This window comes from Drosophila erecta, unplaced genomic scaffold (genome assembly GCF_003286155.1).
Source record: "Drosophila erecta strain 14021-0224.00,06,07 unplaced genomic scaffold, DereRS2 tig00000126-arrow-pilon, whole genome shotgun sequence".
NCBI lineage: Eukaryota > Metazoa > Arthropoda > Insecta > Diptera > Drosophilidae > Drosophila > Drosophila erecta.
This window is the reverse complement of record NW_020825209.1, coordinates 1,129,449-1,143,875: the sequence shown is the minus strand read 5'-3', so window position 1 is coordinate 1,143,875 and position 14,427 is coordinate 1,129,449. Positions and strand designations below refer to the sequence as shown.

The window sequence follows — 14,427 nt, the reverse complement described above, 5'->3', positions numbered from 1 at the left end:
ACAATTAATTTTCGGGCCCGTTGCAATTGATAATTATCGAAATAATTGATGTAATTGCCTGCGTTTGGCCAAATCGAATCCCACAATCAATGTCGCCCAAACGCACGTTGTGTGGCAACAGGAGTTGTCTTACAGAGTGCACTGAAACAAATACTGGATGAAAAAGCAGCACATATTAAGTAGTCAACTATTCCTACAGTTCTATAAGAAACAAAGGTTTCGCTGACTCATCGAATTCAAATTGCTTTTGAGTTGAAATAATTACAAATATCCAAGTATTTCTACTGTGTAGGCCATGGCCTACTGAAGGTTCGCAAAGGACTTTTTGGGGTGGTGAAGGGCCGTCAAGTGAATAGCGCTACAATTTGATTTTGCCCGCTCAGCAGTTGTCCTAGTGATACAAGGTGGTAATCATCAAAGAGTTGGGTTACAGGGAATAGTGGACAGTTCGCTACGAAGGTTTTATGTTGTACGTCACGTTAGTTAAAGTAACATTGCATAAATTAGTTCATTTTATATACCATTTCGGAGGTAACCTATCCAAGTTAAGCAGCGATACCTTAGTTGTGAAACTCTGCGGCAAATCCGTCGGATGCTCTTCAAATTTTAAGCCGGCAGGCAAGTGAAACGCTTCGCCTCCTTTTGGCCCCCATATCCGTAAATGCATTTTCCAGCATTTTCCTCTCCATATGCGAGTGATTTTCTCCGGCGAATAAGGCAAAATAAAAGAGATTTCACTTAACAAGTTTTAGTCTCTTCATATGCTTTGACAAATCCTTTGGCTGCGGCAAGGACTAAGAATGAAATTTGTCTTCGGACAGGACAATTGCTGGTCCACCCGGCAAAAGGAAGAAGAATCAAGGGATGATGCTGGAGAGGGCATTGAGTGGAAAGACGTGTTGGCCAAAAGGTCCTTTTTAGTGGGGGTTAAGTGTGGCAGCATCAGGACAACATGTTCCTGCAGCACCCAATCCTGGGCTCTGATTACAAAGTAAGTTGTTTACTTTGCTGTATCCTCGGCTATAGTTTTGCTTTATACAATCAACTTGGCTCGAGGATACCGTGAATATAGCCTTGTAAACGAATAAATAAACTGTAATAGAAAACGAACGAAGGAGATTAGAGACACCTAGTTGTGCTGCATGAAATTGAATCGTTGCTCAAAGAAAAGACATTTTTTCCAGTATTTTCTAGCTTTCTTTGTATAAGCTAGAGCTTATGAATTAATTTGTCTTTGTTGATTTATTTAAATAAGACTTCATTCTTCAGAAATAAGCCCCCAAAATGCTTCTGATTTAACGCACCTTTAATTTATTTTTGGTATCCTTGCTGCCCATAACGCAATCTTCATCCATCGGCTTTGTGGAACGTGTCACTTCCTGTCCCCGTTCATCACCTTCTCGCATCCTATCGCCGAGTGCCGAGTGCTTTGTTGTCCTTTTGTGACTTTATTATAAACAAATAGGAGTAAAAATTTCCTTGGCTCTCAGCGAGCTTCTATCGCCTGCTGACAATGACAGGGCAAAAAGCAGGATGCACACAAGAAGGCTGCAGTGGCAGAAACACATGCTACTGTGTTGTGTACAAAATCTCAAAAACTTCAACACTCCTTTACGAGATGCAGACACAGTGCGGTATTCACTAACATAAGAATCTATCAAATTCGGAAATAGGGGGCGGTTGCTTTACAGTGTGTGCATAATTGTTTGTTTCTATTATTGAATGATGTTGTCTAGCCTTGCAATTGAATGCTGTAGCCCATTGTTTTCAGTGTATGAGAGAGGGGCGGGGCGGTGGGCGTTGCCAAGGCGCTGAGAGGATGCAGGGCAAAGCAAAATATTGTCGCCTGCAATAAATGCCAAGCATCCGCTGCGACAAGAAGAGCCGGAGCGTCGACGGAACGACGACAGGAAGCGACCGAACCACCAACCGCCATTATGAATGCAGCGCCATTTTGTTTTGCCTCCTTCCGCTCTATCTCTGCATGTGTGTATGTGTGTGTGTGTGTGTGTGTCAATGTGTGTGTGTCTGTCTGTCTATGTCAATGTGTGGGTGTGTGTGTGTCTATGTCAATGTGTGTGTGTGTGCATTTAAGTGCATTTGTGTGTGCTCGCATACTCCCCGATGCGTATACGATAAATAATGCGACTTGGCAATTTTCATTGCCCTTTCTGGGTTTTATGCCTTTATTGGAGACCCGTCCTTAAAGTTTGAAGCTGATAAAATATTACTGAACATGGCACTCCTAGCACGCCACCACAATAATTAGTTATTTAATATACAATTGTACGAAAGACAATCCATTGCAAAATAGCGACTTGGAAATAAAGACAAAAAAAGTGACCATCGAAGAGTGCATCACTCATACGCCCCGTGGGTCTCGAGAGAATTCCAGCCACCCACCTATGTATGAATATAAACCAAACACGCCCCTGACATCCAACAAGTTTAATTAAAACACAAACTAAGAGCATAAACAAATGAATAATTCACATTACGATGTGGCGCACGCCCCACGTAAAGGACCCTTCTCTGTGAACCATCGAAACCAAACACTTATCCTGACCGCAACTAGTCAAAAATTTGCATTGGAAAAAAAGCGAACAAGAACCGCCATGGAAATGGGGAAAGGGGACGTTTTTCTTTTTCTGATTTTGTTTGGTTTCTGGTTTTTGGTTGAGTTGGTGTGACTTTTATGCAAATGGAAGAGAAATATGAAATTTCGTTGCATAGTTTTGGGCGCGTATTTAAATTGGTGCGGATCAACCTTCTCATCCTTTTCTCCATCGCCCTGCACTTGCAGCTGCAAGCCTTAAAGGCTTTAAAAGCAATTTGTCTACAGTTGTTTTTGGCACGTGAAATATTTGGATATTTTCCTCTGCCAATTTGGGTATGCGAACCACGCACCGCGGGTATATCGAAAGGTATACCAATCCGAGTTTAAACTATTAATGCATAATAAATACGTTTTGTTAATAATGAAGCCTGTGAAACCTTCGCGTCTAACATTTTGTTTAGTGGGTAGGAAAAGAAAGGTACAAATATGGACTGAGAATTACAGGATATCGGCAGGTCTAAGTCTTTTTGCAAGGGTTCAATTATTTATCATATTTTTTGTAGCTTTTGTCCCATTTTCTTTTTTGTGTTGACGAGTGCGAATTTAATCAAAAGTCAAAAAGCGCACACACTTGCCGGACCCCCCACCACGCCGGTTGATTTTCCCAAAGCTATCGCTTTTCCCCAGCTCCGCCAGCGCTTTCCACGGAGTTTTCATTGCTCGTTTTGTGCGTGAGCCTCTGACCCAAATAAAAACAAACAAAAATAACAACAGAAGTGGTAACTAAGGTGGGTACAGGACAACGCACAAAAAGACTCATCAAAAACTCATAAATTTGCAATTTTCGACACATGACAAAATAAATTGTAAACAAAGAAGAGCGCGAAAGATTCGGAGAAAACTAACAAAAACCGGGACGATAAACTTGAATGCCTATGGCAATATCTCCTCGTTCCAGACCTCCTTGTTTATGGGAAAGCTATGGAGATAGATGGAAAACGGATGTTGAACCCAGGGAATAGGTTGCTGTTTTGCCAACAAATTGCACCATTAAAATTAATGAGTAGATAAACGCCATAACCATATTATAAGCAGGAATACATTTTAAGTTCCGAAGTTCACAATGCAAATGATTAAATAAAAAAAACGAGAATTTCATCTTATTTGTATTCTCATTACCTAAACTCAATGAATCCCATGGATTGATAAAAATAAACTGCTTTGTATAGCCACTCCACCTAAATTGAGTTTCGCTTTGTTAAACTGGTTTTTTTTTTAACTTTACAGTACAAAAGTGCACAATATCTCCATTGAGTCAGAGTTGTATACGTATATCTGTACATAAAAGCGGATACACGACTTTCGAGCAATTGGATGCCTTTTAATAACGTGTTAGCCAGAAGTCGTCGATTAATCAGATGGGAAAAACGATAAATGACGCTTGGAATTCCCAGAACATTCCGAATGTACCTGATAAGCGATTGGTCAGAGGTCATAAAATACACTTATTTCAAATATTAATGTCTCATATTGAGAGCCAAAAATAATATAAAAAGTTCAATATGTAATATATAGCTCAGAAACCTCAGCTTATATCATCTCAATTGTTTGTTTATTTTAAAATAACAAGCATGCATTGTTGGAGGGTTGAAGGGTATTCACGAATTCACATCACATTGCATTGCCAGATTGATTCGAATGTTTTAACCTTATGGCGCTACATGCAGTTCAATTCAAAGTATCAGTATCACGTATACGTACTCATTTTGTAGAATCATTAGAGAGCGAAGAATTCGCGACACTATTCATTTTTTTGCCGTCTCTCTAAATGGCATGACTTGAGAAGAATTGCGAACCAAATGAGAAATGGAAATTCGCAAGTGTCTGGTGTTGATGGTTTTATTTTTCTTGTTATTGTTGTTGACGTAGTTGAGGGCAGTTCATAAGCTTCGTTTTGCAACCGCAGGAATTGCTCAAATAAGTGGGTACACCACATAACTACCCAGTAAAATAGCAATCAAATTGATATGTGCAATAAATACGAAGCAATCGACGAAATAAACAAGCTAACATTTTTAAGGTGGAACTCTACATTTATTTAGACATGATGATGAAAAGGAAAGTGTGATTTGTTTTTGAGGGAACAAATAGTAAAATTACGTACCTTAGTACTTCGCACCAGAAACTAAACACTGAATTGGAAAAAGATGGGAAATATAAAAAATCTACTCATTGTTCTACCCTTGACCTACATAAGTCCGACCCGCTGATACCCTGTAAATGCACATGGAGGCACAGTACAAAGCCAGCAGTAGAAAAAAAAGTTCAACTAATTAGCGCAAGTGACTTTTGAACGTTCTCGTCGCAGGTTTATTTCTCTTACTCGGTCTTTTATTTCAATTGAACAGCGACATGGAGCGTGAAAAGTGCCGCAACAACGGCACAAAAACGGCTGAGCAATGTAGAAATGTATTTACCATACAACAGAGTAGTAATAATAATAATAAAAACAATTAACACATTTTTCTCCGCCGCCTAACCAGTTTTCATTTCGGTGGCCAGCCAAAGACGATTTATTCATTTTATTCGGAGACAACAAAAAATGTAGATCGCTACTAACTACACATAATGTAGTACGAGTCTCCATCTTTATCGCTCTCCAGCTAAAGCACATAAACGTATCAGATACACTTGCGTTCATGAAATAAAATACCTGTAAATACCTATAAATCGAAATCCTATTGCTGCACAAACTTAACATTTTTGAATAACTAACTTTCGTAACCAATTTGAACTTGAAATTAGCCGACCTTATAATTGCTCAAAAAACCTATTATTTTGGCCCTGACTGTAGCCAGAGTGTTTGCCGTCTTTAATCTTTTTGAATTGAAAGAAATCTCGACGCCACTGGGAGGCTCTGCGTTTTTGTGCCGGCGTCGATTTTTTAGTTCGAAAACGTATGCGGTGCGGTGAAGACAAAGGAATTGATTTTCAATTTTCAATCGAATGAAATGTAGTGGAAAAATACATGTTACATTTTGAAATAAAAACACTGCAAGGCGGTTTGCCCAATAATCCATTTTTTTTCTGTGTGTGTGCAACAAAAGAGCGAGGAAGTGAGAAAAGAGCCGCATACAAATGGCAAATAATATAAGTATATGTGATAGGTGATAATCTCTCTCTGTCTCTCTTTTGCTGAATTTCCACCTCGCCCTTTCGGTAGGCGGTAAATATTTAGGCGGCTCTTATCAAAAACTTGCGCGCTGATAAGCGTTGATAGCAAACTTCGCTCTCTTCTGCGCTCTCAAACTAATTTCCACATTCGCGAACAGCTGTTGGAGGCAACGGCAACAACAAGCTCAGCACAAAGCTCGACAACCGCTGAAAAGGATACAAATTGAACATTTTGGAGTCGCGGAAATCAATTAAAGTCGAGTAACTGGTACAAAATAATCCGAAGCAAAGGCAGTCAAAGTTGCAGAAATGGGAAGAGATCGACTGCCCGAGCTTTTGCAGGTAAGAAAATATTGGAAACGTGGGTGGTTGGGAGGTTGGGATGAGGTAACTGCTAATTAGTTTGAAGCACAGTGGTTTGGCAGCACTGAAACTGTAATAAGAATAAGTAAGTAAGACAATATACCGCAAAAGTTGAAATGCATTTGTTGGTAATTTGCTAAGAAAATGAATCGACTCTTCTGGTAATCAAACTTTTTTGCCGCCAGTCTCAACACTTTCTGACCAAGGTGCTGCTGCCACCTTCCTTACAATTGGCCCAATCTCTCACATTTCTGTGCCCGCTTTTGGCACTATATGTACTTGGGAGGCCAAGGGGTTTGGCGGGTGTAGTGGGTGTGGTGGTTCTCTATGGCATTTATCAGATCGGCCAGAGATAACGACGAAAATGTGGCCACACATCACACTTACGGGGCAACCCCGCGATTCCCACCGACCAAACTTTTAGCACTAAGTGAATTTCAGTACTGAAGTCAATTTTTATTGTTCATTTACACCGCGACAGATTGTGAACACACAAACGTAAATAAACTCAACCAAAGTTGGTAGTTTCTATTGGGTTTTTTTCTCAGTTTTTCGCTGCAGCTCGTTAGGATCGCATGGACCTATTTTGATTTTTTTTTGTTTTTTGTTCATTTTTGTTGTGTTAATTCCAGCGCTCATTGAGCACGAACTCGTCGAACTCGTCGTCGAACGGTTCACTGCTTTTAAACGTGTACAGTGGAACCACGGAGTTCATCATCAGCAACACCGGCGGTAACAATAATAGCTACAGTGTCGTCAGCCAAAACTCCCACAGTAGCAACAATAACAACAGCAGCGAACCCAAGGATCGATCCAGCTCGAAGATGTCGCAGTATGGATCGAATGTGGACGACATACTCAATCCGGTGAGTTCAAGAATCGAAATATGTGTTTTTTGAGGATACTTACTATTTTTAAATGTCGAAAATAATAAGTAATTTATAGAACCTTTATAGTGCTAGAAGTGGCATTTGTTGAATGTCGAATAGGAGTGACATTTTTAGATATCTTGAAAGTTATAGATACTTGGCGGTGCAAGAACGTACAAAAATCTGCTTACAATTAGCAAACAATAGTTAAACGTTTTCCCTCAATGGAAATGAGCGATCAGAGAGCCGGAGAGAGGAAACCCATATTTTTTTAAGGTACACCTATGCATGTGTGCACTTATGAATCAGCTGTATTACTCAATCGCTGCCGGCGTAGCCTGAAAACTCGTGATAAGTCCACAAAAAAAACCTTTTCTCATTAAGTACGTTTTTCAAGTACGTTTTTGTTTAAGAGAGCGCTGAAGAGAAGGGAAGTAGTCTCAATGTAAACAACCTGAGAAACTCTTACAAAAAGCAAATCAAGCACTGCTGCCTTCTAAGATTTTTTGTAGTATGCAATGAAAGTGAAATATACAATTTTAATAGATATTGTACGGTATCCTTTTTAGTACACGGAGATTCGCCAACAACTCGCACACATAGCCGCCAATTTGGAGGCGATGAACCGCATTGCCCAAACCATCAATCTGCGAACTTTCAACGGTGAGAAATTGAACCTACAGTTGTGAATACTTCGACTGCAGCACGGTCTAATCCAAAATTTGCAGAGAACGAGATGGATGAGCTGCACAACAAAAACCTGAGGCTGGGCAATCAGCTAATGACGCGATTCAACGACTTCAAGGCGAATCTGCCGGCGGAAAACGATTACAGTTTGGAGGCAAGGATGAAAAGAACCCTTTTCTATGGACTCCACCAGACATTCATCAACCTCTGGCACAAAAACGAGCTATTCCTGCAGAACTACGAGACCAAGGTCAAAAAAAATCTGAGACTGCATACAAAAATCAGTAAGTGCGATAAAAAAAATAATTGGACAAGTCTGATGAAATACTTCTCAACTATTTAATTAATTTCTTCAAGAATTTCATTACCATTTACTTTTCAGTTAATTCTGAAGCCAGCGAACAAGAAATCGAGTTACTCATCGAGAACAAGACAACCAAACTCTTTGTGGATAATGTGAGTATATAATATTGATACAAACAATGAAGTCTTTTGTGTGGTATTATTCCTTATCAATGGGAATATTGAAATGCCCGTATTGAGAATCCTGCCGATAATATAGAGGTTTCATACATTCATACATACGTACGATGTAAATGTGAATACGCATATATGTACATAAATTTTTAATACGTATGTCATTTAAATGATATTAAGAGGCTTACCAATTAAATACATATTATACAAATAACTTAGCAGATCGCAACTCACCTCGGGTTTATATGTGTACATTAGGTTGACTTAATCACGTCTTCGATTTGCGAGAGGATTATTTTCATATTTATTTTAGCATAACTTTACACAGAAAAAAAAGTATTAAAACAAATTGAGGGATGTGAACACATAACAGAAAAAAAAAAAAAAATTTGGGAGAGAAACTGCTGAACGCTTCGCTTCACAATGCCGGTAAACACTTTTAGCGAATTAGTAACACTTTTCACTTTTTAAACAATGCTAAATTCAACAAACTTAATTTTGCGCCGCGCAGTTTAAAAACACGTGCGTTTATCGATGATCGCGAAAAAGAGGGAAAAGAGGAAGCTGGAACAGAGAACGATCAAGGACTAACGGTAAAGCTTACATACATACATATATATGCACTCTCTGTTACCCGCTGTTGGCTTAACATCCTCTGTTAATTCATGAGGAATGTAATTAAAAGCATTATTTTCTGTAATACAGATTATTACATTGATTAAAATTAAATTATGTGTATAGGTATGCTATACATACAAGGCTACATATATAGAATATGTGTATTTTCAAACATATTTCACCATAAAAAAATATCAAGTTGAAGATAATTTGGAGTAGCACACACACTAACATACAAGCATATGTAAATATGAATGTTAGCATGCAGATTCCATACATACAAACATATTTCGCGCGCGAATAAAAATGCAAAATTAACGCGAATTTAGGAAGGAAAACGTCCAAACGCTTCGTATCTCAATGCCGGTAATCACTTTTATCCAATTAATAACCCTTTTAACGATCTACGCAATACTAAATACAAGCAACTTCGTTTCGCGGCGCGCAATTAAAAAACACGTGCACGATGCTCGCGGCGAAAACTGGAAGAGGAAGACATGCAGAGAAAACGATCAAGGACTAACGGAAAATCAATGTTAGATGAACTTTTACTCGCTGCATTTTAACATTCTCTGTCGATTAAACATAATGTTGCTATTTCAAAAACAGATCAAAAGTGTTGTTATTGCGAGTGCAATATAAATATTAAAAGTTTATTATTGCATAGGATTCCCATTAATATGAGCTAATGAATAATTTTGGATTTTTAGTTTCTGCAAGAGACGGAGAAGGAGCGGCAGACACTGCGCGAAATGATGGAGCGATTCAACGAGCTGCGCCGCCTGGAGAAGTCCATCGAAGAGGTCCACGCCCTGTTCATGCGCATCCAGACCTTGGTGATGGAGCAGAGCGAGGTGATCCAGCGGGTGGAGTTCCACGCGCAGCAGGCCACGCTCTACGTGGACAAGGGTGCCGACGAGCTGGACCAGGCGGAGCAGCACCAAAAGAAGGCGCGCAAGGTGGGCAGAATTTCCAGCGAATCCCGGAAAGAATTCGGTTCTAAGCGATTTTTCCCTCTATTTGCAGAAAAAGATAATGCTCATTGCGATACTTGCTGCCGTTTTGTTAGTATTACTCCTTGTTGGTATTTATTTGTGATGCACGTGCAACACTTTTTTTTTTTGGAATATTTTTAAGATTTACATTTAAGCAAAATAAACTTTAAAACCACAAGAGTTTGCAATTGATCAACAGGTAAGCGAAATCAAGGAATGTGCTCATGCGCTATCAAAAACTTTACTACCAATACACTTTATAAATTATTAGTTGGCTGTTTCATGTGGTTATTTTAGCCTACTTATATTTGGAGTTTTTATTAAATTTACAGAATGTAATTTAAAAAACGGCCAGTACAAAACGTACTCATTTAGCTGGAAAACAGCCAAGAAACGAAAGCTGCAGGTAGAACTAGCCATTGCCGGCTGGAAAACAGCCTGGCGGGCATCACTGTGGGTAAACAAAACAACTTAACAGCAACCACTTTGCGCCTAACAGCACACATTCCACTGTTGATAGCACACTGTTGGCCAACATCAACATCCCTGGCGTCTCGTTAATAATTTTTTTATATAGTCGTTTAGCACCGATATTCCATGTCTGATTTTTAGGTGAGTGCATGTCGGAGCTGCGAAAAGGCTCTGCGATTACTTCTGGCCGGTAGTTGAGCACCCAGGGCTCGCGGCTCGGCGACAACAACAAGCAATTCGACAGTCCGGCGCCATTTTTCCCCACTTTTCCCGGAAGACTACGCAGTTTAATTGTTATTGTCATTGTTAATCCCGTCCAGGAGACAAGCGGATGTGGATTGGCCAACATGGAGGAACTGTGCAAGCAGCCACCGCCGCCGCCGCCGCCTCCACCGTCATCCGTGTCCAGCGAGGAGCCGCCGCTAGCAAATGGCAAGGGAGGAGGAGCAGCAGTTGTGCACTTAATAGCTAAGCTGCCCGAGGAGGAGCTCCTCGGCTCGGTGACCATGCACAATTGTCCGGGTACACGGGCCAGTGCCCGCGTCATCCAGAAGATGAAGCAGGACCAAACGCGACCAATGACCCCGCCACCCAACGAAAGGGAACTGAACAAAAAGGACGAGAAGGCCGCCCAAAAGACGCCCAGCCAGTTGAAAACGGGCAGCGGGAAGACCACCTGGACGAATGTCGAGCGCAACTGCTTCTTCGACGCCCTCAACGAGTTTGGCAAGGACTTCGAGGCGGTGGCCAATTGCATCAACGCCAAACTGAAGCGACGCAATGCCAACAGCGACTATAGTTTCAAGACCAAGGACCAAGTACGCCAGCACTACTACCAGACCTATCACAAGATCTGCAAATATGTGCGCTTCTCGGATGGTAAGAAGAAAAATCGCATAAATAGGGCCACTAGTCTGCCACAGATAGCTGTTTTTGGTTTCATTTGAGCGCCAAAAATGTTGTGCTTGCATTGAATTTCTGTGAATCGCTGATTCCTAGAATTCAACTAGCCTATGGCCTTGAGTTTGTACAGTTTGAAATTCTAGATGAGTACTTATAATGTCAATCAATCGTTTTAGAGCTGAAAAAGCCCGCCCAGGAGTTGTACACGCTGATTAACTACGGCGAGATGCGGCGCAAGCTGCAGTTCCTCACGGAGAAGCACTTCATGAAGCTGAAGCAACTGGTGTACCAGGGCCAGATCACCGTGCGCTGCAAGGGCAAGAACATCCGCATCAAGACGCCATCATGCAAAGCGCTCCGGCGGCTAAATCAATTGGATGGTGAGTTTCCATTCATGCAGCATGCGTGCCAAAATAATGCTTGACCCACACTGACAGACTCCCTGGAGGATATCCGGCTGCCCAGCAAGGTGGAGGTGGTGGTGACTCCCGCCAATATGGAGGCATTTGGTCGGGTGCAGTCCCTGGCCCAGAATCCACGCGGCAGGATTATAGTGCCGTTGCATAAGAAACTCATCAGTTTCATCAAGACGTTCGAGTACAAATGGCGCAGCGCCAATCAGCGTTTGCACGAGGAGAAGAATGCCTACTTTCCCAGCAGCCTGGCATCCACTACATCCAACAACAACAACAATAACAATGAAACGGAACCATTGCAGCCGGCAGTGTCGTCGCTAGATCCCTCCATGTGCTTCCAGCCGCGGCCCGGAGTGGCCATCCACCGACCTTTGCTCAGTATCACCGCCTACTTAAGCAGCATTAACATATGCCTGACGGCATACGAGGAGCGCATGGGCTTCAAAGTGCGCAGCGAGACCTTGGCCAACATGGCCGGCATGTCGGTGGCGGCCAGCAAGAGACCGCGCACGGAAAGCGGCTCCGAGAAGCGTTCGCCGGAGACCAAGAAACCCAAATCGGATGCCAGTCCGCCGCTGGAAAAGAGCTTGGACGATGGACCCCTGTTGGAGGGTAACCTGATGAAGATGGAGAATAGCAGCGGTGACGAGCTGGGCGATGAGATTCATGAGTTTCTGGGCGACATACTGGAGGCGACGCCGCATCCGCAAGATGCCACTGTGCCAGCTCTTCCGACCCCTGGTGATACTACAATTGTTGCTGTTGCGCTTGAATCTTCCGCTGATCCTATACTACAGGCCGATCCAGCCACCGCTGATCTATCGCACCCAATGGCGATGGCATCTCTGCTACAAACCTCCTGTGCTGCCGCTCCTGCTCCTTCCACTCCCATATCTGGTTCGTCGGCAGCTCCTCCGGTTGCCCGCTCCAAACGCAAAGAAGCTAAGGAAGCGGCGGCCGCGGCACAGGCTCGAAACTTTAAGCCCCTGCTCAGCGACGATATCCTCAAGCGAATCCGCAAGGGCTGGACGCAGGCAAATGCAGCGGATATAACCATCGGCGATTTGTACGTGGTCTTTGGCCAGGACTCCAAGCTGGAGCTGGAGTATTATTGGTGTGAGGTGGACGGTTCAAGTGCCATGGTGGCACCCAGCATACTATCGATCAACACTGTAGCGCCAAGCTCATCGTCGGTGGCCACCCAAACCGGCACTTCTTCCATCAACGCCAACCAAACAAGCGCATCTTCCAGCTGCGCTTCCAACAGCAATGCGAGCACTTCGCTGCCCTACAATCCCAACGACTGTGATAGCGTGGAACGCGTCAAGGCCGTCACCACAGCGTCGGTGAGCAACAAGCTGAAGCACCTGTTGCTCGTGGCCAATCTCAGCGAGCGCGTGCGCAAGCGCCAGTGCAACTGCGGCCACACATGCGATCGCAAGCGGGACCTGATGACCAAGGCGCAGCAGCTGGCCGAGGCGACGGCAACCGTGGTGGAGGGCAACTTTCGCACGCCCATGCTGCCGGTGAGGCGGCCCATATCCAACATCGATCCTGTGCGGCAGCTCTCAGCGGTAAGTGGTCTTTGTCATGGGCGTAGCTTCGATTCCAAGTGAATGCATTTCGTGTTTCAGCTCACACGGCAAAAGATCAGCCGCCAGGTGCTCGTGCAGCGCCGTCTCCTGCCCCCCACATCCATTGGCGGTCGTCCGTACGATCTGTTGAGTGTGCGCCAACTGCACAGCGGCCTTTTCGAACCGATCGATCGCCTGGATGGCACCAGTTCCAGTGGCATCAGCTCCTCCGGATCCAAGCCAGATTCCAGAATGAGTGCGACGGTGGCTTCGCAGGATCAACGGCCAGAGGATCAGCGGGCGTTGGAGTTCCTCAACGACGAAGCCACGCAGGTCAGCGCGCGGGACATGCCCAATCTGGACATTTGTGTGGCCACCAGCACGACTGGCGTCAGCAGTTCCCTGACCGAGGCGGTCCAAGACGAGAGTACATGTAAGAACCTCCACAGTCCGTTTGCGGTTCTCATAAAACTAATTTCCCTTTTCCCTGGCAGCTCAAAACTTCTTCCATGGCAGCGTAAGTCCGATGCACTTGCTCAGGGACTCCACATCCAATGCACGCTGGCTGGAGGACAATATCAATGATTTCTCGTTGACATCGCTGCTGGGGCATCTGGATGAGATAGATGCCACCAGGGATATACTGGTAAGCCCGCCTCATACATCCTCCGCATTCGTGGCATTCACTTGCAACATCCAACCATCCGTAGGACCCGTCGTCGAGCATGTCGGTGATCAGCGAGAGCAGCGTGGACTTTCGGCACAAGTTCCAGGAAATCGCCGCTCTGCTGCAGCAGCAGGAGAAGGATTAGCAGTGGCCTCCATGTTTTTGTACCCGAATCCGTAGCCTGAGGAGAAGAGCGCAAAGGATGATGGATGCGGATTGTTCAGGCGGAAAGCCACGTGTGCCTCCAAGCCTCATATCTCAATGATATTATTCATACCGCACGTTCTACCCACTAACATTTATGTTTTTACGCGACTTTTTTGTGATCTATACTCATTTTATGTATGCCAAGTATTAGCAAGCACTCACATTGTCTGAACATATATATATATATATTTATTTATACATTAACTCTATGTATCACGCGGCCGAACGCGAAACTCCCACATTTTTAATTCTCAGCCCCTTTGTTTGTTACCCGCTCGCACACTCGTTCCGCACTACTCTAATTGGTTTCTAGCGCCTAAGTTCGATTCGCTCCCCCAAAAAGCAACAAAAAACAAAGAATCCCAAGCGAAACTTCCATATGTATAGAGATTCTCCACCTGATAAACTAAAGCTCACATTAAATCAAAAGAACCCGTCAAAAGCGTCGA

The 14,427-nt window shown here is 43.4% G+C and overlaps 2 protein-coding genes across 2 annotated transcripts; both read left to right on the top strand.

Annotated features, from left to right (window-relative positions):
• Nucleotides 1-5,413: 5,413 nt before the first annotated feature.
• On the top strand, nt 5,414-9,847 carry LOC6550771 (syntaxin-4). Its single transcript, XM_001976717.3, has 8 exons — nt 5,414-5,570; nt 5,890-6,073; nt 6,727-6,960; nt 7,533-7,626; nt 7,692-7,934; nt 8,033-8,106; nt 9,456-9,704; nt 9,772-9,847. Exons 2-8 carry the CDS (start codon nt 6,041-6,043, stop codon nt 9,841-9,843), a joined length of 999 nt encoding a protein of 332 aa, XP_001976753.1. The 5' UTR covers nt 5,414-5,570; nt 5,890-6,040; the 3' UTR covers nt 9,844-9,847.
• Nucleotides 9,848-10,189: 342 nt separating this feature from the next.
• LOC6550770 (protein cramped) lies at nt 10,190-14,415 on the top strand. Its single transcript, XM_001976716.3, has 7 exons — nt 10,190-10,352; nt 10,532-11,090; nt 11,291-11,494; nt 11,552-13,104; nt 13,165-13,537; nt 13,599-13,750; nt 13,815-14,415. The coding sequence occupies exons 2-7, from the start codon at nt 10,559-10,561 to the stop codon at nt 13,914-13,916; spliced, it is 2,916 nt and encodes a 971-aa protein (XP_001976752.1). The 5' UTR covers nt 10,190-10,352; nt 10,532-10,558; the 3' UTR covers nt 13,917-14,415.
• The last annotated feature ends 12 nt before the right edge of the window (nt 14,416-14,427 follow it).

Coding starts and splice junctions, on each gene's coding strand:
- LOC6550770 (XM_001976716.3), top strand. CDS start 10,559: ATGGAGGAACTGTGCAAGCAGCCACCGCCGCCGCCGCCGCCTCCACCG. Junction 11,091..11,290: donor ATATGTGCGCTTCTCGGATG/GTAAGAAGAAAA, acceptor CAATCGTTTTAG/AGCTGAAAAAGCCCGCCCAG. Junction 13,538..13,598: donor GGTCCAAGACGAGAGTACAT/GTAAGAACCTCC, acceptor TTTCCCTGGCAG/CTCAAAACTTCTTCCATGGC.
- LOC6550771 (XM_001976717.3), top strand. CDS start 6,041: ATGGGAAGAGATCGACTGCCCGAGCTTTTGCAG. Junction 6,074..6,726: donor GACTGCCCGAGCTTTTGCAG/GTAAGAAAATAT, acceptor TGTTAATTCCAG/CGCTCATTGAGCACGAACTC. Junction 8,107..9,455: donor CCAAACTCTTTGTGGATAAT/GTGAGTATATAA, acceptor TTGGATTTTTAG/TTTCTGCAAGAGACGGAGAA.